A 26,870-nucleotide genomic window follows, 5' to 3' on the forward strand; every position below is an offset into this window, starting at 1 on the left:
TCTTTTTTTTTACTTTGTTCAACCATTGTTTTAATAACACTTTTGAAATGGTAAGGCATCAGCAGAGCAAATAAAATAAGTGGGGTCATACTGTTTTTGTATTTATGACCATACTCTGGCCTTCCCAAAATAAGATTCATGAAAAACTTTGTGGCTCTCAAAGATAATATTGGAGTTTATCAGTAGTTATATACAGTCAAAGTAATTTGATGGTGGATCTACCATTTATTGATTTTTTGCTAGTTTAGGTGCGGTAACTATATACTCAGTCTGTAAACCATGTATTAGATCAGGAGTCCCCATCTCTGATCCTGGAGGACCGCAGTAGCTGCAGGTTTTCATTCTAACCTCTTTCTTAACTAAATACTTGTGTTTGTTGCTAATTTACTGCTTTTGAATTCTTTTTAATTGACTTGCTCTTGAAGACTTGGCCCCCTTAATTGTTTCTGTTTCCTTAGTTAGATACCAAACAATAGTGAAATACGAAATGAGCCAAAACATGACCAGCAAACTGTGTCCATCATACAATATCTGAAAATTAAGAAAGGCGAAGGTCTCCAAGACATTTTAACAGTGTTGTTAGAAAAGAGAAAATCAATAATTTAGGAATTGTATGCTATTGCACAATGACAGCAACAAGCCATGGAATTAAAGAACAGGTTTAATTAACATCAAGAATCCAAGCCTAATTAAGCAACTGGTTGGAGTGAAGTTGGTTGGAGTTTCACGCTCTGACTTGGTCTTCTATTGGCTCACTCACATCACATTTCATTTCTGTTTTGGTGCCATTTAAGGAAAGAAATGAAGCAGTTGAGAGGAAGTATGAAAAAATTTAGGGGAACATTTAAAAAAAAAAAAGTCAACTAAAATGAATTCAAAAGAAGTTAATTAGCAGCAAAAACAATACACTAATTAAGACGAGGTTTGAATGAAAACCCCCAATCACTGTGGTCCTCCAGGACTGGACTTGGGGACCTTGATCCATGGAATTAAAGAACGGGTCTAATTAATGACAAGACTTGGTGCCTAATTAATCAACTAGATGGAGTAAAATTGGTGGAAGTTTGAGGCCCTGACTGAGTTGAACTTCTGTTGGCTCACTCATTTCACATTTCATTTCTGTTTGGATGCCATTTAATGAAAGAAATGAAGCAATTCAGGGGAACAAATAAAAAATAAAAAAAGTCAACTAAAATTAAGTCAAAAGAAGTTAATTAGCTGCAAAGACACATCATTAATTAAGGAAAGGGTTAGAATGAAAACCTGTAGCCACTGTGGTCCTCCAGGGCGATTTGGGGACCCCTGTATTAGATGATTGGCACATATTGGTTGGAGATAATCAAAGATTCTAACACATAACCACTAGAATACAAAACTTTTTTTAAAGCAACACAGACTTCAATTATTTAATTGTTACTTCGTTTGGAAGAATATGAAAACTTGCTTTGTGTCTTCCTTGTGAAACTTGACGAAGAGGCCTTGACTATAATCTGGAGGAAAATTTAGATTCACTGATCTGGTAGCCAGAAAAAAAATGTTTACAGCAAAATGTTGAACGTCATCCTGTCCAATACATTTTAAAGGACCAAGTAGTTTTTTGATTTACTGTGGGAGGAGAATGATGGTGGACCTAAAATCTTGATCTGATCTCATTGATCTTCCAAAAGGCCAACCAGCACATTTTAGAAAAACAGCTGGTTCTAGCCCTAGTCCAAGTACCGTAACACTGTAGTGTGTACAGGATAGTGCTTAGTCTTTGTTTCCTGATTATATGTAAAACAGTACAAAGTCTAAATCACGTTTTATTTTTCCAAGTTTCGAACATGTATGATGATCTATTTCATTGATTTAAACACATCATAAGAATAAAATAAAAATCTGGCACAATTTAATATTAAGGCATAAGGTGGTCAGTACTTGTAGTGCATGTCTTTCTAGAAGAAAATCTGTCATTAAACAATCATCTAGAAATAAAAATGATTTTGATAGTGCAGTTTATATGGGGGAATGACATTTCTTAATAGTTTGATCACATTCTGTTAGATTTATTTACATAAATTTAAAATTAAGATCTTGGTATCCATTCATCTATCCTCTTCCGCTTATCCAAGATCGGGTCGCGGGGGCAGCAGCTGGAGCAGACATGCCCAGACTTCCCTCTTCCTTACCACTTCTTCTAGCCCTTCCGGGGGAATCCCGAGGCATTTCCAGGCCAGCTGGTAGACACAGTCCCTCCAGCGTGTCCTGGGTCTTCCCCGGGGCCTTAATCCTGGTTAGACGTGCCCGGAACACCTCACCAGGGAGGAGTCCAGGAGGCATCCTGATCAGATGCCCGAGCCTGCTCATCTGACTCCTCTTGATGCGGAAGAGCAGCGGCTGTACTCTGAGCCCCTCCCGGATGACAGAGCTTCTTACTCTATCTTTAAGGCAAAGACCAGACACCCTGCGGAGGAAACTCATTTCAGCCGCTTGTATTCGCGATCTCGTTCTTTCAGTCACTACCTATAGCTCACGACCATAGGAGAGGGTAGGAACATAGGTCGACTGGTAAATTGAGAACTTTGCCTTATGGTTCAGCTCCTTTTTCACCATGACAGACCGATGCAGAGCCCCGCATCACTGATCTTGGTATTGTTATTGTAAATAAGTGTCAGAAAGAAATAGTATGTTTTCATTATAAAGTATGTTACTCAGTGTGATGTATGAGAATTGCCATTGGCTCTGCATTTACCTCCTAGTAGGCCTTTTAAGCACAAAGTAAGCTTAACTCAACAAAGCTGAATATGTTTAAATAACTAACATATTATGTGTTGCACCTGTTTAGTACTGAAATCTTTTAATGCCAGATATATTAAAATTTAATAAGTTACAGGTAGCATCTAAAATGTAGAAGGCGATCAAGAGCTTTCACAGCATATCAAGCATTGAATAACATAAAAGTAAATATATTTAATTTTTGCTTTTCTTTTTCCTGCAGTTGCAGCAAGCTATCCAGCAGTATCCAGTTGTCCTACTTCCCAGTCACCGCAGCTATATAGACTTCCTAATGCTGTCCTATGTTCTGTATACCTACGACCTATCACTGCCTGTAATTGCTTCTGGAATGGGCAAGTACTGTGCCTGCATTTGTGTTTTGAATTCTAGGATAATATAGAATATTTGGTTAACTCAAATAATCCTCTTCTAAGTTGTCTCATTCTTTCTTCAAGTGATGTACTGTACATAGAAATAGCAATCTTTAAAAAGAACTATATAGATTTTTTAAAATGAGTAAGATAAGTTTAAAAGAACTGTCATGATGCTTTTAACTTGATCCTTGCATATAAGAAAAAAATTCTAGACTACAGAAACAATTACAAATGTTATCCTGGGTCAGGGTAAATAAATGATAGTATTGCAAGGGTATATGTCACTGTGACGGTGCAGGTCAGCACCATGCTCCCACACCTGTTTTTGGGAGTCTCTTGAACCTGACATCGATATTGTAACCAGATGAGCTGGCAGATGAGAACACCACTCAAAGCAAGGAGTAGGTGCATAAAGTGCAAAAGTGCTTTTATTCAAACACAGGTCAAAACAGTGTTAAGGCATGCAGTGCCAAAATTTCAATAAATAAATAATCCAATTAAACAAAGTGATGGTGGAGGTTAAAACAATCAAATAAATAATCCTTTGAAAAGAGGTTAAAACACGGTAGGAATCTATCCTTTGCAATGCAATCCCTGGTGCCACTCCTTAAAATGGACATCTCCTCAGCTTAACCCATAGCGGGTCCGTGCAGCCAGTGAGACAACTAATTGGCAGTTCAGCCCACCTTCTATGCCTGCTCCTAGGCTTTTGGTATAAAGGAGTCCCAGTTGCACTACTTCACACATTTCTGCTGAATAATTCCTTGGCTGAAAGTAATGTGTTAGTGTGTCAGAGGATGTGCAGCATTGTTCATAATGACACTCAGTTTTGTTTTAATTCTCTCCTTCAATACTACCTCCATGTGGTATAGAGTGCTCTCTATAACTGAGCTTGCCATTTTAATTAGCTTGTTGATTCAGTTGTCCTCTCCTGAAGTGATATTTCCAGCCCAGCACACCACAGCATAGAAAATTCCACTGGTGATGGATGTCACTTCCCACATTAAAGGTATGCAGCCTCCTAAGGAAAAAGAGCTTGCTTTTCTCTTTCTTGTATAGTTCCACTGTGTTCTGAGACCAGCCAACCTGATGGACTAGTGTGAACCCCCAAGTACTTGTACGAGTGGACCACCTCTACATCCACTCCTTGAATAGTAACCCGACATACAGGCTTTTTGGTGCGGTGAAAGTCCATAAAAAGTTCCTTGGATTTGCTGATGTTAAGATGCAGACAATTCTCTTTGAACCAAGAAACAACGGACTCCTATGCACTGTCTCATCCCCTTTATCAATACACCTCACAAGTATTGAATAATCTCAGAATTTCTGCAATGGACATGACCTGGTATTGTTTGTTACTTGAGAATAGAATGCAATTGTGATAGTTGAGAAACATAATTCTTACTACAGTATTAGGGGTGGCAGTCAAATTTTTGGTGGTACCTTTTTTAGTAAGAATGCTCACCTCGTTTGCTGTTTCAAAACATCAGTAGCTAGATCTGCAGGCAAAAAAATCTCTTTGCTAAACTAGCAGAGCATACAAAGATGGAATTGTTTGACTTGTTTTAGGCATAGATGTAACATTCTATCCATATATTTATCTGAAATTCTTTTACTCTAGCACTGTGTTGGTGTTCAGAGCCCAAATTAAGAAAATTGTGTCACTGTCCAAATACTTATGGACCCAACTTGATTAGAGCACATTTATTATTTAGTGTTCCTAAAGAATATTAATGTATATCAGTGTGAGTTTTTGTTTCAGCTTGCATGAATAAGGATAGATGCAGTTAGAAGACATTATACGGTCTGATGGCTGTGCAGGAAAGAGAGGCCCAGCGTTAAGTCCTAACACTCCCATAGTGGAGTTAGCCTAAGTTTATATATATATATATATATATATTATGTATATGTGTGTGTGTATGTGTATATATATATATATATATATATATATATATATATATATATATATATATATATATGTGTATTCCAGGACCATGTTTCATGGAGAGGGTGGGAAGCATTAGTCATGATGGCATCTAATTTTGCCATCGTCCTCTTTTCACCCACTTTCTGAAGTTTGTCTAAGGTCACTCCTGTAAAACAGCATGTATTTAGGTATCCTTCATCTGGTGAGCTGGTTTAATTCCTGTAATGAATAATAATAAAAAATTAATAATAATAATAGATTATATTTATATTGCGCTTTATATTTAACAATCTCAAAGTGCTACAAAATAAGAATAAATTAACAAACAAGAAATCTATAGAAATATTTTAACAAAATGCCTTTCTAAAAAGATCAGGTTTTAGGTTTCGTTTGAAGGCATTGGTCGACTATGGGGCTCTCAAGTAGTCAGGGAGGGAATTCCACAGCCTCGGCGCCACCAAAGAAAAGGCCCTATCACCCATACTGCTAAGCTTAGTTCTGGGAACTTGTAGAGTGTAGGTATGCACAGAATGAAAGAGTGTTGAACCTTACAGTAGTAACTATGGATTAATAAGAGCCTGCTACAATCATTAAAAGGTATAATACTCAAAAAAAAGAGGCAATCCCTGCATGCTCAAGCGTAGGAGTTCTCTTGTTGGTTTATACTGTAAAGGAGTTGCTTCTGAGGGCTTTTATAATCCAGATGTCTCAGATTCACTGGCCACTTTCACCAAAATGTAAATGTCTAAACAGGAACGGACTAGGGTGTGATGCCACAATGCAACAGAGGGTTTCAAGCAGTATTAGCAAAACAGTGTACCGGCAGGGCTTCCATATATATGTTGGTAAATATGCCAGTGCATATATATTGCATATATAAATTTTGTGTGTTTATTTTCAGGTCACTTCAACAAAATGAATGGAAAAAATGCATTCTTATTTAAAAGAGATGATTTCTCTTTTGCATGATTATCTTTTTTTTTTTTTTATATAAAGTGTGTGTGTGTGTGTGTATGTATGCAGTTGAGCTCATATGTTTATATACCCCTCCAAAATTTGTGAAATATTGGCCGTTGTTTGGAAAATATAAGTAATCATGCAGAAAGCTTTCCTTTTAATTATCTATATCTATACTAATAAAAGGCAAAGCCCTCACTCACTCACTCACTCACTCATCACTAATTCTCCAACTTTCCGTGTAGGTAGAAGGCTGAAATTTGGCAGGCTTATTCCTTACAGCTTACTTACAAAATTTAAGCAGGTTTCATTTCGAAATTCTACACGTAAAGATCATAACGGTCGATAACGTCCGCCATGTTGAACTTTATTTATGGCCCCATCTTCACGAAATTTGGTAGGTGGCTTCCCTGCGCTAACCGAAACCAATGTATGTACTTATTTCAGTGGTATGATGCCATTGTCGGCCTCCATATTGAACTTTTCAATGGCCTTTGTTACTTATGGGCCCATCTTCAAGAAATTTGGTACGCGGGTTCCCAACGATAACTGAATCCTACTTACATACATATATATATCCATAGCCTGCAGCTCGGTCACCATGTGAGGTGGCGTTGGGTCCCCCATCCCAACGCCTCCCACATTGTTGGCTGCCAGCCTACATAAGGCCATCTGTCACTCTGGTCTCTACATTCCCTTCCTTGCTTCGCCACGGGATTCACGTCTCCTTGCTGATAACTACAGTCTTTTTATTTAATCCACGGCTTCTCCGGTGTTTTATTGTTCGTTTATTACGATTATAGTTATTGTGTAGGTATTTTAGACTTACTTTACATTGTTCAGGTTCCCATTTCCTTTATCATTCCAACCGTACCCCCATTAACATGTCTATTGAGGTGATCACCATCGATCAAAGAACTGTCACTTCCTGAGTGGTTGGTCATACTACAACCGGAGGGCCGAACTCACAATGTGGTATACAAAGAGATCCTTAACAAATAATTATTGGTATATTTTCCCTCCGTTTAAAAAGGTTTCATTTTCTTCTTAATAAAAATTTTAAGACTGTACTTTGCCGCTGTGAAGCGCGGGTATTTTGCTAGTTATTACATAATTGTGTGTGCCCTTTTTAAATCATATGATAACTGAAAGCAACCAAATGAGCCACATCAAAAGTTTACACAGCTGATAATATCCACACAAGTTGACAGGTTCAAAAGAAGGGTAATTAAGGGAGAGTGTCCACACTTTTGAAACCTCTTTGATTGTAATCAGAGTCTGTTTATACATAGTCAATTTAAATTCATGCAGAGCTGCACTGACTTTGCTGGATAATAAGAACTGACAAATGACCGGAGAGAAAAGGTTGTTGATGTGTATTAATCATTAAAATTATATACAAAGATATTCAGAGATTTGAAAATGCCTGTCAGTATTGTTCAGACTCCGATTTAAAAAAAATGGAGGAAAGTACTGTTGTTACCAAGCCTTGGTCTGGTAAACCAACCCAGATTTCAGCCACAACTGCTAAAATTATTTGTCGAGCTGCCAAGAAAAACCCACAAGCCACTTTAGATGAGATAGTCTTGGCAAACAAGTGGTGTTACTGTTTCACCACAAAAAGGAGGTACTTGGAACAAAACTTGGCTGTGCAGTCGAGCTGCAAGAAAAAAGGCCTTTACTGGACCAATGCCACAGTACGGCCCATTCACAATATGTCAGACAGCATCTAGACAAGCCTTAGAACTTCGGGAACAAAGTTTTTTGGAGTGATGAGACCAAAATTGAACTTTACTTTCACAACCATAAATGCTGTGTTTGGAGAGGATACAATAAGGCCCATGACGATAAGTACTCCATCCCCACTGTGAAACATGGAGGTGGATCTCTGATGTTTGGGGGGATGGGATGTGTGAGCTACAGCGGCACAAGATGAATGAAGCATGTTACTGGAAAGCATTGGTGGACAACTTGCATTCATCAGACTGGAAGCTGCACATAGGGTGCACTTCGATCTTTCAACATGACAAAGATCCAAAACACAAGACCAAATTGACCCTTCAGTGGCTACAGCAGAAAACAAGTAAATATGTTGGAGTAGCCATCACAAACACCTGACCTCAATTTCATTGAGCCACTTTGGAGATTTCAAACATGCATCTCATGGAAGACAACCCAAGAATTTGCAGGACGTAGAGGCTTTTCTCCCAAAAGAATGGGCAGCTCTGCCACCTGAGAAAATGAAGGACCATATACGCAGCTATCACAAGTCTGCAGGCCATCATTGAAGCTAAAGGGGACAATAAACAGTAGTAAGAACAAAGGGTATGCAAACTTTTGAACAGGGCTATCTCATTATTTTCCTTATGTGTTGTTTAATGATTGTGTTATTCTGTGATACCTTACAGTTTAATTTGGATTTCATTAAAAGTAAATGAAGTGTGTTTTTCCTGATCAGTTCTCTTTTCTTTGAAGTATGGTACACATATTACAAATTCTGCCAGGGTATGTAAACTTATGAGCTCAACTGTGTATATATGTGTGTGTATGTGTATTTTATATATAATGGCAGACGGCCGGGGTCCATGCCCAGCCAGGACACCCCTCCACTATCTTCAGGGGGAGCAGCCCTGGACGGTGCAATACCTCCCCCTAGAAGCTAGATGGCTGCCCCCGCCCTGGGTTGGAGAGGAGCCTCGGGTTCCCGCAGGGCTCCACGGGAGTCGGAGTTAGGTGCAGCCCTGTTGGGTCCCATAGGCACTACCAGGGGGTGCTGCAGCTGGGACTCCTGAGCCCCTATAGGCAACATATTCAGCACACCCGGGAGTGCAGCCGTAAAACGGCAGTCAAGCACCTGGAGCACTTACGGGTGAACTATAAAAGGGGTCAGCAGCCACCACTCTAGGAGCCAGAATCGGGAGGAGGAGTGGTGGAAAAGAGAGTGTTTTTGCTTGGTGTTGGTGCTGTGATTGGCACTGTGTAATGCCTGTGGTGTTCACAGGGAAGACCTGCCCCCAGGTGAAGAACAATAAATAGTTGTGTTATTTTATCTGTGTCAGGTCGGGTGCTATATAGCGCCTTATTATTTATATATATATATATATATATATATATATATATATACACACACACAAACACACACACACACACACACACACACACACACACACAAAATACATACATACATGCCAGGTGCAGACAAGACAGACAACAGTGAAATGTTGGGACACCAACTGGGTCGTCCCATTTAATGTCAGCGTTTGTTAGCCAAAAATGACGTATCAAGGCGAAAAGAAGAGAAAATGCCGCTCATGCACAGACAGAGTCAAGCTGTTCGGCTTTTAAGGAAATGGTGGTTCTCTGGAGTTCCGTCCAGTGGTTTGCTTTTAGTGAAGAATGATGCTTCCTTATAGTGCATGTACCAGAACAGGCGGGGCTAAGCTCCGTCACTGGTCGGTCTGTCGGTGCTGCAGAAAGAGAAGGAGAAGAGAACGTTTGTAACGGCCCCGCCTTCTTTCCCAGCGGGTTATCCCATACCTCAATCGAGCCTCTGAGGAAATCCTCCGATTCACATGTGTGATTAAAAAAAATATATTCACACACACACAGTATGCTGGATACATTATTCTTTATACACTGTCCAACCAAAATTTGTTAATTTTTAGATAACTCATGTGGCAGCAGTAAAATATTGCTATGTTATGTTTGCAATTCATCAGGCGTCATTTTATTAACCTGGTTGTGAATTGTTTTCCTCTGCAGACTTTTTGGGAATGAAAATTGTTGGTGAGATGTTGCGCATGTCTGGTGCCTTTTTCATTCGTCGTTCATTTGGAGGTGACAAGCTGTACTGGGCTTTATTTTCAGAATATGTGAAAACAATGTTACGGGTAAATATTTGCAAAAAAAAAAAAAAAGATCCTTTTATTAACTGTCTTTTTAAAAATTTAATTTGTAAAAGATGAAATGGAAATGTATTCTCAGAAATACATAGTTAAATTTTAACTATGTCGATACTTTATTGTCCTGGAAATCTTTCAACAAGTATCTTAGATGAACTATGGATCTCAACAGTAAAGACATATTTTACCACAAAACTTTGTGTTTTAATTGCAGATCTACCTCTTTCCCTCATTTATTGGTCTTCAATTCAAAGAGATGGTATTGTGGAAATGTCTTTCTTGTTGATTTTCAAAACCTAGTTTTCAGGATGCGTTAATAATATGGCCAAAAATGCGCACATTTTTGCAAATTTTGACCATACAAATGGATAACGGATATATGTGTATTATCCGACACAAGTTACATGAGAATTAAAAAAAAAAAAAAATTCCATTTGCATTTTGACGTTCTTTGTAGTCGTATAGAACTGGTCACCATTAACTCTATTATATCATAAAAATTTTGATTTCTGCATAAAAACATGAGAGTAAAAATATTTCTTGACTATCACTACAAAGCACTTGGGATATGTAACATTAAAAAAAAATCATTTTTGGTAGAGTTTTCCTTTGAGCCAAATGAGCAGTAAGCAACTATTTTTGTTATCAAAAATATCTGCAGTATCTGTATTTTAGTAATCATTGGTATTTTTTTATCCTTAAAAAAAAAAATTCCATAACTTTTTATGATTAAGAAATTTAGGCACTAGTATAATTTTTAGTTCATAAATAGATGCAGGCCGTTTTTGAAATGGCCTGTTAATTTTGTATAATGCTTTAAGAAATGGAAGTATAACAGCAATCGCTGCAGATGTGCTTTTGTTAATTAATTTGAGTTCAAAACAAGAACCATTTTTTAAGTTTGCATCAAAGGTACAAGGGGGTTATTATCATATCCTGTGTAGGGGGAGCATCACATATCCCTATGGGACACTGGGGGACTTTGGAGGAATAAACGTGAAAAACCACTGACACGTGGTATACATGGTTCAGATCAATACATCTACAAGAGTTTAACTCAGTACCTAGAAGTTTGCACTGCTATCAGTTTTAATAGATTTAGTTAGTCTAAGTGTCTTGATTGCTGGCTAATCAGTGTTGCATTTTGTGGCATTCCATCTGAGAAGTACAATTCAGTTTGGATTTATATTTGTATTAAATATTTGCAGTGCTGGTTTTTATTTTGTTATTTAATTCAGTGTTCATTATTGTGAGTTGGAACTTTTTATTAACCTTAGGGAAAGGTTTACCTCTAGAGAAATGATTCAAAACATTGTCTTAACTAAAAAGTAATCTTTTATGTGTAACAAAAGCAGGTAGGAAAGGAAAGACATCAAGAGTAGGAAAGGTATGTGTAGTTTAATTTTAATTTAAAACATTCACCTTTTTTTAAGAAAGCCTAGCCTGTGTAGGGGGAACATCACATATCCCCATGGGACATTGGGGGACCACGTAGGAATACTGTACTGCCATATTGACACAGATTTAGTACGTGACATGTTATGAAATAGTCACCAACACACAGCCCGCCGTCTCAGTCGGGAGAGCAGATGCATGTTTTTTGCACTGTTATATTTTTTCTGTTGTTTATACATGAGAGGGTAGCATTTCAGTGCCTGATCTGCTCAGTTGATGCATTCCTTGTATTATTGTAGGCTACCACAGCTCAAGCTTTAGTGACTTGCACATTTCCCCTGAAACGAACATTGTCAGATTGATTCAAATTATATTCTGGTTTGTTCTAAAACTGGCTTTACTGCTTCTTGTTTACACACCATTGTGTATTGCTTGAAGGGCATGCCCCATCCCTAAATATTGATTAATTACCTTACAGTGGCAAAAGGCAGGGAAATATTCACGATTTTTTGCTACATGCTTTTATTTCATCCACTAGATGGCAGCAGAATACTGTCCCAAGAGTTATTCAGGCTTTACAATATAAAGTGCATCATTAAATGTCACCCTGAGTCTGACTAAGGGTTCACCATTAATACCGTATGAATTCTGAGCCCAAGTCACGATTTGGGTTAACAGCAAGGAGGGTAAGGAAGTCTTTATTATATTTTCCATCACCGTACAGATCTGCAGAGATCTTTTTGGTGTGCAGTGGCTCAACAAAAAGAAATACAGTAATCCCTCCTCGATCGCGGGGATTGCGGACCCCAAAGCAATAGGTGAAAATCCGCGAAGTAGAAACCATATGTTTGTATGGTTATTTTTATATATTTTAAGCCCTTATAAACTCTCCCACACTGTTTATAAATATTCCCTGCAGAGTTATACAGCATAATCCCTTTGTATTCTCGTAGATATTAGGTAAGATTCATTGAAATTATGTATATAAACACACTGTTTATATACAGTAAAACCTAAATATTATTTTAAAGATATTGAGTGTCTCCGATATCGCATATAAATACGTACAATGCAAGAAAAATAGTATACAGTAAATGTGTGTACAGTGACACTAAACGTACGTACATGTACTAAGTACTGTAAGTAGAAAATTAATTATGGTTATTCACTAACAATGACACGATGACTTGTCCGATAACAATGAGTTTAATTTTACTGCACAACAAAGGAGAGCGTTACAGCCCTTCTAAAGGAGCCACTTCAGGCGATTGTGTAGCACTGCTGCTGTTCTTCTTCTGGCAGTCTTCAAGCCAAATCCCTAAAGCAGATTCCATCCAGACTACTGCCTTATTACATCCACTTACAACTCGTTTTGCACCCTGGTTAAAAGGACACTGCGGCCGTAGATCTTATATTCCTTTCCTACTTTTTAAAAAAAAAAGAATCGTAGCCTTCAACAAATCCAAAACGTTTACCTTTTCGGCAATCGTTAACATCTTCCGTTTGCGCTTGGGCACGGCCCCTGAAGCAGTAGCAGATCATTTTGGAGCCATAATGAAGGGCTTGACTATGCACAAAGATAAACACAAAAGAGCACAACTCTTTACACAGCGAAACACGTTGATGCTGAATGAGCGAGACGAGACTTCCTGGTTAACACTGCATTCAGCACGCAGGAACTTAATTGCATGCTCTGATTGGTTAGCTTCTCAGTCAGGAGAACTTAACTGCGTGCTCTGATTGGTTAGCTTCTCAGTCATCTGCCAATAGCGTCCCTTGTATGAAATCAACTGGCCAAACCAACTGAGGAAGCATGTACAGGAAGTAAAAAGACTCATTGTCCGCAGAACCCGCGAAGCAGCGAAAAATCCGCGTTATATATTTAGTTATGCTTTCATATAAAATCCGCGATAGAGTGAAGCCGCGAAAGTACTGTACTGTAGTGTGTTTTCTGGGACAGCATTTAGTATTTTATGATATCATGTACAAGTGAATGCCTGTTTGAATCTCTGTGTTAATTAACAGGAAATTTTGATTTAACCTTAAAACCAATCTAATATTCTCAACCTTAGAAAAAGTGATTGTCCATAATTACTAATAATTTAATTAACAGATGATATTACACCCCCCAACACATCTTAACAAAAGAGCACAACAAATAACAAATAGAATTATAAATCTTTCAGTTTAAACAGCAATAATTCTCATGACAACATATCACAGATTTTTTGCTCTACATGTTTCTATTAAGCAACCAATATTTATGATAATTTCTAGTGGCTTTCTAAAGTACCAGTTGTTTGCTTATGTCTCCATTATTGCTTGTTCATTAGACTTTCAGCATCAAAAAATAATACTTTTATGGTCTAGAACTTGTTTCTGTTAAACACATATAAGAGTGATTGAGCACACAAAATGAGATAAAGTTCTAATAAAAATAAATTAAAAAACATAAGATAATCATAATACATTTTCACGTAATTAGAAAATAACTCCAAATCCAGATGGTGCTTAGAGGTGTAAAAGGAAAAGCAGTCCAAACCCATCCCAAAATCCAATGTTTTTTCTGACTCTGTCAAGCTCAGGTAGTGTAAATCTAAATCTAGTGAGCCAAGATGTCATGTAGACAGTAAAGTTAAATGCTTAGAGCAGATGAATGAAAGTAGCCTTTCTTTAATACAGAGTGCTTTATATGATACCTTTTGGTGTGTTACTTTTTTGTGTGGTCCTTCCAAAACTTCTGTGTATTTTCTTATTGTATCCATTTAGCAATGCTTATCACAGCTTGCAGTTATAGTAGCTTACCTTACTTATACTGCTTTTTTGTTCACTTTTTACAACAATGAGGAGATGGGTTTTTGCTTTTGGAAGAGATCTGTTAATACTAATGAGACTTCCTTATTAAGAAATTAAGCAGAAGTGGTGGTTAGATCAATAGGTCAATTGATGACTGGCTGGACTTTTTTCCTTTAGCCCTTGTAGCCCCCTTCTATGCATGTCAGAGAAAAAATATTATCAGACATGTTAAGGATTAATCTGTATGTAGTAATTTCTAGTATTTTCTTTTATTTCTAACAAGTAAAAATGTATTCTGAATTATATACTATGTATAGTTGAATAATTCTCAGTTCTGGGAGTAATTTTTTGTTTGGTCTACATTTAATTTGGAAATTTTTACTTCTGTTCATGTGGTTGCAATTATCTTAATTGTAATAATAATCAGAGGATCACATTTATTGGCCAAGTATGCATACATTAAAGGAGTTTGACTTTTTTTTTTTTTAAATCTGCAAAATTAGTTGCATGACAAACACAATTAATGAGTACACACCTACAAAACAGATGGTATAAACATATGGCTGTACAGTGTAAGGCAGTGTAAGAAATAGAGAATGAATAATGAGTTAAACAGTAGCTATATGCAAGAATGTATCAAGGTATTAAATAAGGACCATTAACAATTTATGAGCTTAATGTCCTGTGGAAAGAAACTATTCTTATATCTATGTGCTCATTTTGGCCTATTTTAATCTGTATTGCCTGGCAGATGGCAGAAGTTGTGGCCTGGATGTTAGTGTTCGGTGATGATTTTCACTGCCATTTTCATGACTCCAACTGTTCTGAACAGTGATCTCAGTCCAATTATCAACATGAATTTGCATTGTTTTTACCTTAATCTCCTGTTTCACAACTTGGACTCTTGGTTGCGTTTAGCAGGGAGTTTTTAAGACCATCTATATACATTTAAATTTATAAATTTGAAATCTACTAATCCTGGACAAAAATGAAATATTTTTTCTGTGTCCCATTAATACAGTAAATAAGAATTTCCTCTTGATTATTTCTTATAAAGGTTGTTGTATATTCACAATTCTTAAGCCCATTTTTTTTTCTTTTGTCTTTATCAGAAAGGATATGCACCTATTGAGTTCTTCTTAGAAGGAACCCGAAGCCGCACTTGTAAATCACTAGTTCCAAAATTGGGTGAGTTTCAACAACATATAGTATGGTGCAGGTGTGAAAAAATGCTGTAAACAAAGAATGCTTTCAGAAATATAATAATGATTATTTATTTTTTATCAATTTACAAAATGCAAAATGAGCGAACAAAAGAAAAATGTAAATCAAATATTTTGCCTTCAAACCAGCATCAATTCTTATAGGTACACTTGCACAAAGTCAGGGATTTTGTGGGATTATAGTCAGGTGTATGATCAACCAATTATACCAAACAGGTGCTAATGATCATCATTGTCACACGTAGGTTGAAACACAGTCATTAACTGAAACAGAAACAGCTGGGTAGGAGTCTTAAAACTGGATGAGGAACAGCCAAACTCTGCTACCAAGGTGAGGTTGTGGAAGACAGTTTCATGTCATGGCAAGATTGAGCACAGCAACAAGACACAAGGTAGTTATACTACATCAGCAAGGTCTCTCCCAGACAAAGATTTCAAAGCAGACTGGGGTTTCAAGATGTGCTGTTCAAGCTCTTTTGAAGAAGCACAAAGAAACGGGCAACACTGAGGATCATAGACGAAGTGGTCAGCCAAGGAAACTTGGTGCAGCAGATGAAAGACACATCAAGCTTATTACCCTTCGAAATCGGAAGATGTCCAGCAGTGCCATTACCTCAGAACTGGCAGAAACCAGTGGGACCCAGGTACACCCATCTACTGTCCGGAGAAGTCTGGCCAGAAGTGGTCTTCATGGAAGAGTTGCAGCCAAAAAGCCATACATCTGACGTGGAAACAAGGCCAAGCGACTCAAGTATGCATGAAAACATAGCAACTGGGGTGCAGAAAAATGGCAGCAGGTGCTCTGGACTGATGAGTCAAAATTTGAAATATTTGGCTGTAGCAGAAGGCAATTTGTTCGTCGAAGGGCTGGAGAGCGGTACAATAATGAATGTCTGCAGGCAACAGTGAAGCATGGTGGAGGTTCCTTGAACGTTTGGGGCTGCATTTCTGCAAATGGAGTTGGAGATTTGGTCAGGATTAATGGTGTTCTCAATGCTGAGAAATACAGGCAGATACTTATCCATTATGCAATACCATCAGGGAGGCGTATGATTGGCCCCAAATTTATTCTGCAGCAGGACAATGACCCCAAACATACAGCCAAAGTCATTAAGAACTTTCTTCAGCGTAAAGAAGAACAAGAAGTCCTGGAAGTGATGGTATGCCCCCCACAAAGCCCTGATCTCCACATCATCGAGTGTGTCTGGGATTACATGAAGAGACAGAAGGATGTGATGAAGCCTGCATCCACAGAAGATCTATGGTTAGTTCTCCAAGATGTTAGGAACAACCTACCAGCCAAGTTCCTTCAAAAACTGTGTGCAAGTGTACCTAGAAGAATTGATGCTGTTTTGAAGGCAAAGGGTGGTCACACCAATTATTGATTTGATTTAGATTTCTCTTTTGTTCATTCACTGCATTTTGTTGAATGATGAAAATAATTGATTAACACTTCCATTTTTGAAAGCATTCTTTGTTTACAGCATTTTTTCACACCTGCCTAAAACTTTTGCACAGTACTGTACATATTTCCAGTGTATTCCAAAAAAGTGTCTGTTTATCAGATTTTTACAGATAAAATAGACCAAGAAAGTATTTAGAAAGCTGTGTTGCTCAATGGCACAGAAAAAGTAGAATCAGCTTTAAAGGAAAGCAATCAAGCATTTTGTTTCATTCAGTTTTCTTGTTGCTAAATATTAACTTTTTTTTTTCTTTTTCCAGTTGTTCACCCTGTACAGTGTATGTTTCCTTCCCTAGAACGAAATATGTTAAAATCAGTATTTTTACCTCATGGTTTTGTCTTTTTCTAGGTCTTCTGAACATTGTGATGGAACCATTTTTTAAGGGTGAGGTTTTTGATGTGAGCTTGGTGCCAATCAGTATTAGTTACGAAAGGATACTTGAGGAATCTCTTTATGCATATGAGCTTCTGGGTGTTCCTAAACCAAAAGAATCCACTTCAGTAAGTCTCATCATTTTTGTGTATATGTAATCCTCTAAGAACTGAAAAACATGTTTGATTTGGCCATTTAGCCAATAGTATGAGGTGTTAGAACAATTAGTAAAGTTAATTGTTAAAATAGTTTCTTGAAACAGAATGTTACTTTGAACATCATTAAGAGATTTGGTAAATGTCAGTGTCACATTTTAAACAGAGAATAAATTGTTCAATAGAGAAATAAATTATTAACCTACATTTATATATTGGGGTTGATTGCAATTAATTTACCCTTACTATTTCAGTAAGTTAATTGATTTTAGTACATGTCTTTGTAATACAAATGGTAAAGGAACCCTATAGAGATTTTCAAGTTAATATGTAATCATTTACTTTTTTACATCAAGTCTTGTGTATCGAATGATGAAAGCCTAGTGTTACATAATTTAAAAAAGAGAGTCCAACTGCACTTTAAAAATGTGTTTTTTCCCCCTAGTGGACTTGCATTTGAAACATGGATACAAATTTCTACGTGGGACTTAAAGTTAGATCAAACTTTAGCTTCTGTTGCAGTGGGGCTAATAATTTATTGAACTGTAAACAAATGCAGATTGAAGTAGTGTAGTCTGCATTCTTGTGTGTACCTATTGCTGGGCATAAGGTTTTCAGAAAATTAAACACCATAATATAAGGAGATAAGTTTGCATTCTTGGCACTGACATTTTACATTAATTTACATTACAGGGATTTCTGTTATAGTTACTGACATTTATACAAGGAAATTCTACCAATATTTCTTAAACCCTTAAGTGAATTGTCACCTGTAGTAATATGTACTTGTATATTTCTTTCACTTTCTTAATAGTGGTGTGTCTCAACACTATTAAAGATTAATTACCTTATTTAATAGACCAATGAGCATCACACAAGATTGCTCATTCACCAAGAGTCTTATAAAGTATAATTTTGATTCATATGGTGTTTTATCTTATCTAATTAGTATTTTATGTTTCACTTATTAGTTCCATTTTGTTCCATTATAAGGTCACGATGAAGGAAACTCTGGTGCATGGCTGGAGCAATCCAGGGACCGGTCACATTAATATCATACATTATTAAAGCTCCAGTTATTATCATACAGTTTTTTGCATGAACTACACCTGTGTTATGGCCCATAGAGAATTTTTTTTTTACTACTTCTAAAAACACAGTTTTGATGATACACCCAAACAAAATGATGTAATGTGAAAGTAATGCTATACTGAGAAGAAGACAGTTATTGTTCAGTATGAATATATTTTATTACAATTAATCAGTCATTATGTGAAATATATTTTTAAAGAATGATTTTATATTTTTGAGGGTCTTTTAAAAGCTAGAAAAATACTCAGCGATGATTTTGGCAGTATCCATGTTTACTTTGGACATCCGGTTTCTCTAAGGAGTTTGGCACAAGGGAAGATCAGTAGGTCCTACTGCAACTTGATTCCAAGGTACTTGAAGATTATTTCTTTACAATTATGCAGTAATTCTACTAATAGGCTACCTTACTGATTCTTCTGACATTTTGCTGAAATTTTCATGATGTACATGATTTTGGATGAAGACTGAATGAACCCAACCAGTCTTCATCCAGTCCCAGGTGACAGCTTTCAGAGGGTTTCTTTACTTTAGGTTAAAGTTATGTATCCTTGATCATAATATAAAAAGAAGCTCCTTGGAAAGTGTCCAGATAGTCCGCTTCATTAAATTGTCCATGTTTTCAACTGTGCAGAGTTTTGTGTAAAAAAAAAAAAAGTGCTAGAAAGCAACTGAACTAAATGTTCAATTTTTCCAACAAAGCACCAACTGAACTGTGAGAAATCTTTTTGAAAAAAATGTCTCGGATAAAGGCATCCACACTTTGCTCCACCTTGTGATTCTTGTCCAAATTAAGTGCTCACACGGCTCTCTGTAAAAAGGAGACAGTGTCTGTAAAATGGTATTAATTAATTTTCACCAAGCTCAAGGTCACATGCAAATATCAAAATCAAGTTCTTTTTAAGTAAGCAAAACACTCCCTGAAAAAGAATGGAAAACTATAAATGATTTAAATTAAAATTCAAAAAACTGAAATGTCAACAATTTGTAAGTACAGTGGTACCTTGAGATATGAGTGCCTCAACATACAAGTGTTTTGAGATACGCGCCATCACTTGGTCGATTTTTTGCCTTGAGTTACAAGCCAAAATTTGAAATACGAGCCATCAAAGAGCTTCTCACCACACATTCCAAAGGAACTGACAACGGAGGAGTTGACAGAACTACAGACGCAGCAACGGAGTTTTTGCAGGAGATTGGTATCGCAGAGGAGCCAGAGGCGGAGGAGGTTATCTCTTCAAGTGAGATAAAGGAAGTGTTGGCAACGTGGGGAAAAGTTTCTGACATTATTGAAAAGAAATACCCTGAAAAAGTTGCAACTGGTTGTGCAGCGGAGCTATTTAATGACACTTGCCTGACTCATTTCAGAAACATTCTAAAGGGGAAGAAGAAACAAAGCTCCTTGGACAGGTTTCTATTGAAACACCCTGCGAATGAAGTGATGAAAGCGTGGCAAAAAAGAAAAAAACAACTAGTGCAGAAGAAAATTAAGTTAAGCAAAAGCGAAGTGAAAGAAAAAAACAATATGTTAATTGGCTCCGCCAACATCTGTTTATTTCTTTAGATTCTCTTTTATGTATTAGGTTTTATTTTGTTTATAATATTTCTTCATTATAAATACATTTTTCTTATGTTGAAAACATTTAACAAAAAACTGGGGTGTTTTTTGGGGGGGCTGGCACGATTTAATCTCATTTACATTAATTTCAATGGGGAAAATTGATTTGAGATACGAGCATTTTGACTTACGAATGAATTAAACTAATATCTCAAGGTACCACTGTATTCACCCAACTCTAAGGCTGGCACTTATTTGATTCACCTCTCGCAGAAATTACAGTAGGCAGTGTTTTTGGGCAAGTCTCTTACTATTTGTGCACAATGTGATGGAGCAGGATTTAACCATTCCTTCTTATAAACATTACTCAAGCTTTGCAAGGTTAGTTGGAATGCAGTGTTGGACACCAATTTTTTGATCTCACCAAAAATATTCTTCAACAAAAAGGATGGGTTGATAAGCCAATAAACGTCACATGGCAAAGTTGGCCTTATTTTTATAAGGGGCACCCATACTTTTTAAATCTCACAATTCAGATGTTTCCTTTTATGGAAATTCTTGAAAGGTTTTCAGTTTCTTTTTTTCTTTTTTTTTTGATTTGGCATGGCATACATTTGTTGAGTAGAACAACTGAAAAAAAATCTTACTTGAAGAAAAAAAGCAACTGGTGAAAGAAAGATGAAGTGTGCGGCTCAGCATGATTCAGTGAGTTTGTAGTGTGGGAACGCTGGTCCAGTGGTCATGTAATATCATACAAGATTAAACTAGAGGTTTTTTTCCCCCCGTTTACAGGTCAGAAATGCATGTAAGATTAATACTTGTACAAAATACAGAAGTACGATGCAGAAATGTGTGCTAAGTGTAAAAAAAAAAAAAACATTCTTTTTCATTTATATGTCAGCGTTTGCCTTTGAGTAAGAATTTTTCCATATATTATTGAACTAGTAAAATACCTGCTTCGCAGCGGAGAAGTAGTGTGTTAAAGAAGTTATGAAAAAGAAAAGGAAACATTTTAAAAATAACGTAACATGATTGTCAATGTAATTGTTTTGTGACTGTTATGAGTGTTGCTGTCATCAAGGATTTGATTATCATTATTTCTTTCAATCAGGTTCGTATTTGGAGGATGTGTTGTGTTCAAGTTATATTCCGTCTTTGTCAACCGTTGTAAAGATAAACGGTTTTATTCATCGAAGTGTTCACTACCCAAATCGGTACTCGTGAATCTAAGATGTTTAACGGGCATTCCCGGTATTAAATTGTGGATTTGCCTGCGAATATTTAGCGGCAGCGTGTCTATGAACTTAATTTAAACTTAAGCTTTACACCTTGCATTCCTATTGATATGTTTACAAAGGCTTGTTCAGATTCAGAGGGTTGTTCCTTTCTTACTGCATCAATAAACAGCTCGTCTTCCTCTTTATCTGAGACATCACACACTGCATGCACGGGTTTACCTTTCCCAGTCCTGCAAACTTTAGCAAAGTGGTTCAATTTACCACATTTTTTACACTGTCTTTCTTTAGCTGGACATTGACTTTTTCCACTGTGTGCTTTGTTTCCGCAGTACCTGCACTTATGAATATGCTTGTATGCGTCATACGCTTCATATTCTTTTGCTGCCTTCTCAATTGTATAATGCGTTTTTTTTTCAGCGCTCTTTGGAGGTCTTGCTTTTTGTGTGCGTACTGCGTTCACAGTCAGTTCACGTGAACCGCTCGGAATACATGCATCAAAGGTTCTCAGCTGTGGTTGTGCTATCTCGTGCGATCTTGCAATGTCCACGGCTTTATTTAATGTTAGCTCAGACCCGGCACTTAAAAGTTTCTCTCGCACTTTTGCTTAGTTTGTGCCAAACGCTATTCTATCTCTGACCATCTCATCTTCATTTACATAAACACAGTCCTTCACCAGCAATTTTAACTCAGTTACAAAGTGATCAAAAGTCTCGCATATACCCTGCGTCTTTTCATTAAACTTGTATCTCATGAATATCGTATTCGTCATAGGCATGACAAACGCCAGTGGCAACGTGCCTCTGAACTTAATTTAAACTTAAGGTTTACACCGTGCTTTGTTTCTGCAGTAGCTGCACTTATGAATATGCTTGTATGCATCACTCACTTCATATTCTTTTGCAGTCTTCTCAATTGTGTAATGCTGACAGACGTCCTTATATGGGCAGGCACTCGATTAAGTGGGAGGAGTGACGATGAGGGATGCAACTCCGCCTCACGGCGACCGAGCTGCAGGCTAAGGCCATATATATGTACATCAGTAGGTTCCAGTTATGACCGTTACACGTAGAATTTCGAAATGAAACCTGCCTAACTTTTGTAAGTAAGCTGTAAGGAATGAGCCTGCCAAATTACAGCCTTCTACCTACACGGGAAGTTGGAGAATTAGTGATGAGTCAGTCAGTCAGTGAGGACTTTGCCTTTTATTAGTATAGATTATATTATGACTTTGTTAAATGGTGCGATTCAAACCACTGACATCTTAACACCAGCAAAACCAAGGAACTGGTGGTGGATTTTAGGAGGCCCAGGCCCCTCATGGACCCTGTGATCATCAGAGGTGACTGTGTGCAGAGGGTGCAGACCTATAAATATCTGGGAGTGCGCAGAGGGTGCAGACCTATAAATATCTGGGAGTGCAGCTGGATGACAAATTGGACTGGACTACCAATACTGATGCTCTATGTAAGAAAGGTCAGAGCAGACTATTTCTGAGAAGGTTGGCATCCTTTACTGCAGATGTTCTACCAGACAGTTGTGGCGAGTGCCCTTTTCTACGCAGTGGTGTGCTGGGGTGGCAGCATAAAGATGAAAGACGCCTCACGCCTGGACAAACTTGTTAAGAAGGCAGGCTCTATTGTAGGAGTAAAGTTGGACAGTTAAACATCTGTGGCAGAGCGACGGGCATTAAGCAAACTCCTGTCAATCATGAATAATCCACTGCATCCACTGAACAGTGTCATCTCCAGGCAGAGGAGTAGTTTCAGTGACAGAATTTGTCACTGTCCTGCTCCACTGACAGACTGAGGAGATCGTTCCTCCCCCACACTATGCGACTCTTCAATTCCACACGGGGGAGTAAAATCCTAACATTACTCAAAGTTATTGTCTGCTTTTTTTTTTTTTTTTTTTTTTTTTTTTTTCATTTTTATTACTGTTTAATATTGTTTCTTTGTATCCGTATACTGCTGCTGGATTATGTGAATTTCCCCTTGGAATTAATAAAGTATCTATCTATCGATCGATCGATCTGCAATCTGTTAAACCTATTTTGTGCAGTTCTGGTCACCACGCTACACAAAGACATATTGCAAGAGTAACTGGAAACTATGTAGAGGACAGCAATCTATTACATCCCATGTCTAAAGGGCATGTCCTATTCTGATAGGCTCAGGGAGTTAAACAGAACAGGCTACCTGGTGACTTAGTTCAAGTATTCAAAATTTGCAAAATATTAATAAAGAGGATCTAAAAGAATTCTTTACACAGCAAATCACATGTCAGAGACAACGGTAGATATTACAGGTCTGGGGTCAGTATTAGTGAAGCCAGGAAAAACCGCTTCACACAAAGAATTGTAAGAATTTTGAATGTACCAAGGAGTTACATAGTTGAAGGAGAAACTTTTTTAAACTTCAAAAAATATCTGGATGAAATATTTATGCAAATTCACTTGTAGCTTTCCAAACAAATGTGATAGACTGAATGGTCTCATCTCATTTGCCAAACTTCATATGCTCCTATGAAAGAACACTTCGTAATGCTTTTCTGTTAGACTGTAAATCTTGTAGAGACAAAAGGTTAACTATTGGAATCTCTTGTATTTTCTGCTCTGATTTTTATATGGAAAGGTTGGTTTTGAACATATGGACATTGCTGGCACAATGTATGTATAATTCATGCTTTTTATAAAGAGTCAGTGTTGAAGATGCAGAGGCTTCCAGAGAAATCTGAAAGAAGAACTACTGAATGGGAATATGTTGTGTTCTTTTCATTAATTTTTTTTTTTTTGTTTTACATTCTGAAGTTGGCTATATGCGAACATAACCTATGATGTATTTGTCTAAATTTTGGTAAAAGTTATCTTTTTGTTTGTCTTTTTACTGCCCATTCTAATAGTTCAGCTGAAGTCTGTTATAGTCTGATTATAACCTGCTAATTGATTGTTAATTTGTAATTGGCAGTTGTGTGTTTTTGTTTTTTTTTCCCCTACTGTAGAATCATAGTTACAATGATACCCTTCTACATTATGACTTTTTATTTTAGGCATATTCCTGTAAAGCCCCCTAAAGACATCTTCACATTTGTGAATGACATTGGATATAAAATGGTCCGTCTTCAGCAGGAGAATATGGTTATTAGTCCATGGGTGCTGGTTGCATCCATCCTAATTCAGAGTTTACCTCAAATTGATATAAATCATCTCACAGAACAAACAGTCTGGCTACGAAATTTAGCACAATCCTTTGGTGCATCTGTGGACTGGCCAGGTAAGGTATCAGTAAATTTTAATGCAACTGTGAACGGTTAAACCCTGTTTTTGAGTTTACAAAAATTACATAGTTGCTTTTTCATTATGATTTGACATTATGCTGCTACTACAATTACTGAATTTGTGAAGCAAGCCTATAAAATGCTGTGTATTTAATAGTGTTAAATTACTTATTTATTTTTTAGCCTTACTGGAATTCCCTAAATGTACATTGCTTTGGTATCAAATGTTTAGGCATACTGTTGCACTCCTACAGCACACTTTCTGCTGTAAGGTGTCATTAAATGTAGTATTAAGTACACTGCTTTTCAAAAATATTGGTACCCTTGGCAAATAAAAGTGAATTGGGCCATGAAAAAAGTCTTTATCATTTATATACTCATACACTGCTCAGCCACAACATTGTGGACTGTGCACTGACGGGTGAAGTGAACATTTAATATCTCATTACAATGGTATCTGTCAAGGGGTGGGATAAATTAGGTGGCAAGCGAGTTCTTGGAGGTGAGATATTAGAAGCAGGAACAATGGGCATCTCCAAAATGGCATGTCTTGTGTGGTATTCCCAGTATGCAATGCCTGCCAAAAATGGCCTAAGGAAGGATAACCAGTGAACCAGCAACATGATCATGAGTACCAAAGTCTTATTGATGCATGCAAGTTGCGAAGGCTGTTCCAACTGGTCTGATCCCAAAGTACAAATTGGTGCTGGCCTTGAGAGTAAAGGTGTTAGAACACAGCATATTGTGTCTTGCTATATATGAGGCTGCATAGCAGCAGACTGGTCAGACAGCTCATGCTGACCCTTTTCCATTGCCAAAAGTGTTTCTTTATCTTACCCTTTTCTTACTTACAGTAAAGGTTTTTGGTTTTTAAAGTACGAAAAATCGAGAGGATGAACAAGACATTTTTACAGTCCACTTTGCTTTTATTTACCAATGGAAGGGTGCCAATATTAGTAGACATATTTTGAAATCTGCATTATTCTTTATTCTGCTAGAGTTGTTCTATAGTTATATCAGGGCAAGGTATAGTTTCAATTTTCTATAATTTAGAGATGTAATCTTTTGTAAGTGGCAAATCTCTGTTTATTGGCATAGATCTTAATGCTCAAAGTGAAGAATAAATAGCTCCAACCTCCATCAGTGAAAAGAGATTCATAGCAGAATACTAACAAAGGGCTATTTTGTTACTATTTTTATTTGTACAACTTGTATTTTGTCAAACAAAGAAAGTTGCAATCTTGTCGCAATTTTCTTTCCAAATTTCATATTTTTCGGACTGTAATCTGCTGTTTACCACAGAGGTTTGATCAAGTAATCAATTACTATTTTTTATTGAAACCCATGTTACTCCAACTGTTTTCTTTCAGCTCTGTAAGGTTTTAAGAGTGATGCTTTATTTGCTGTATACTTTATAGTTTGCAGACTATCCAAAAGTCATGAGTTTGATTCAAGTCGAGAAGCAAATATGCACAAATCATGTAACTCATTTGCAGGTAGTTGGATGGAGCAAAAGCTGTGATTGGTTTTACGAAAGTACTTGTTCCAAGTATTCAAGCTGATAACAACAAGTAAAATCAACACATTTTGTGCAGGCCTGTGGGCAGCGTATGAATCTTGATTCTTACCATTTACAGTTCAAATTCTATTGACAATTTGACAAAAAAAAATTAACCACTTTCTGGTCTTAATTTTTTTTTTCTAAGTAATGAGACATTAAAACAAAACAATGCTGTGCGCTCACACACACAGTTTCAGAAGAGACCATGGACTGTACAGTTGTGTACACCTGGTTGAATGCAGTGTACCATACCATAACTGCTAACAGTGTGATAACATTCATTGCGTAGACTTGTGATCACCTCAAGCAGCACTGTGGTAAGGGAAGAATTTTTATACAACAGTTTATTTTTTTAACATTCTGAAATAATACACATAAAAGTGTTACAGTGCATCCGGAAAGTATTCACAGCACATCACTTTTTCCACATTTTTGTTATGTTCAAACCTTATTCCAAAATGGATTAAATTCATTTTTTCCTCAGAATTCTACACACAACACCCCATAATGACAACGTGAAAAAAGTTTACTTGAGATTTTTGCAAATGTATAAAAAATTGAGAAAGCACATGTACATAAGTATTCACAGTCTTTGCCATGAAGCTCAAAATTGAGCTCAGGTTCATCCTGTTTCCCTGATCATCCTTGAGATGTTTCTACAGCTTAATTGGAGTCCACCTGTGGTAAATTCAGTTGATTGGACATGATTTGGAAAGGCACACACCTGTCTATAGAAGGTCTCACAGTTGACAGTTCATGTCAGAGCACAAACCAAGCATGAAGTCAAAGGAATTGTCTATACAGGATTGTCTCGGGGCACAAATCTGGGGAAA

General features: G+C 37.1%; 1 protein-coding gene across 2 annotated transcripts in view; it reads left to right on the forward strand.

Annotated features, from left to right (window-relative positions):
- The window catches only part of gnpat (glyceronephosphate O-acyltransferase), a 70,724-nt gene that overhangs the window by 29,431 nt on the left and 14,423 nt on the right, over positions 1-26,870 (forward strand). For both annotated transcript variants that reach the window (XM_039747681.1, XM_039747680.1), the window contains exons 4-9: positions 2,978-3,107; positions 9,775-9,902; positions 15,218-15,293; positions 17,140-17,291; positions 18,630-18,760; positions 24,249-24,472. In XM_039747681.1, coding sequence (XP_039603615.1) covers positions 2,978-3,107; positions 9,775-9,902; positions 15,218-15,293; positions 17,140-17,291; positions 18,630-18,760; positions 24,249-24,472 — 841 coding nt within the window. The remainder of the gene's footprint in view (positions 1-2,977; positions 3,108-9,774; positions 9,903-15,217; positions 15,294-17,139; positions 17,292-18,629; positions 18,761-24,248; positions 24,473-26,870) is intronic.

The sequence above is a fragment of the Polypterus senegalus genome, chromosome 3 (genome assembly GCF_016835505.1).
Source record: "Polypterus senegalus isolate Bchr_013 chromosome 3, ASM1683550v1, whole genome shotgun sequence".
NCBI classification, from domain to species: domain Eukaryota; kingdom Metazoa; phylum Chordata; class Cladistia; order Polypteriformes; family Polypteridae; genus Polypterus; species Polypterus senegalus.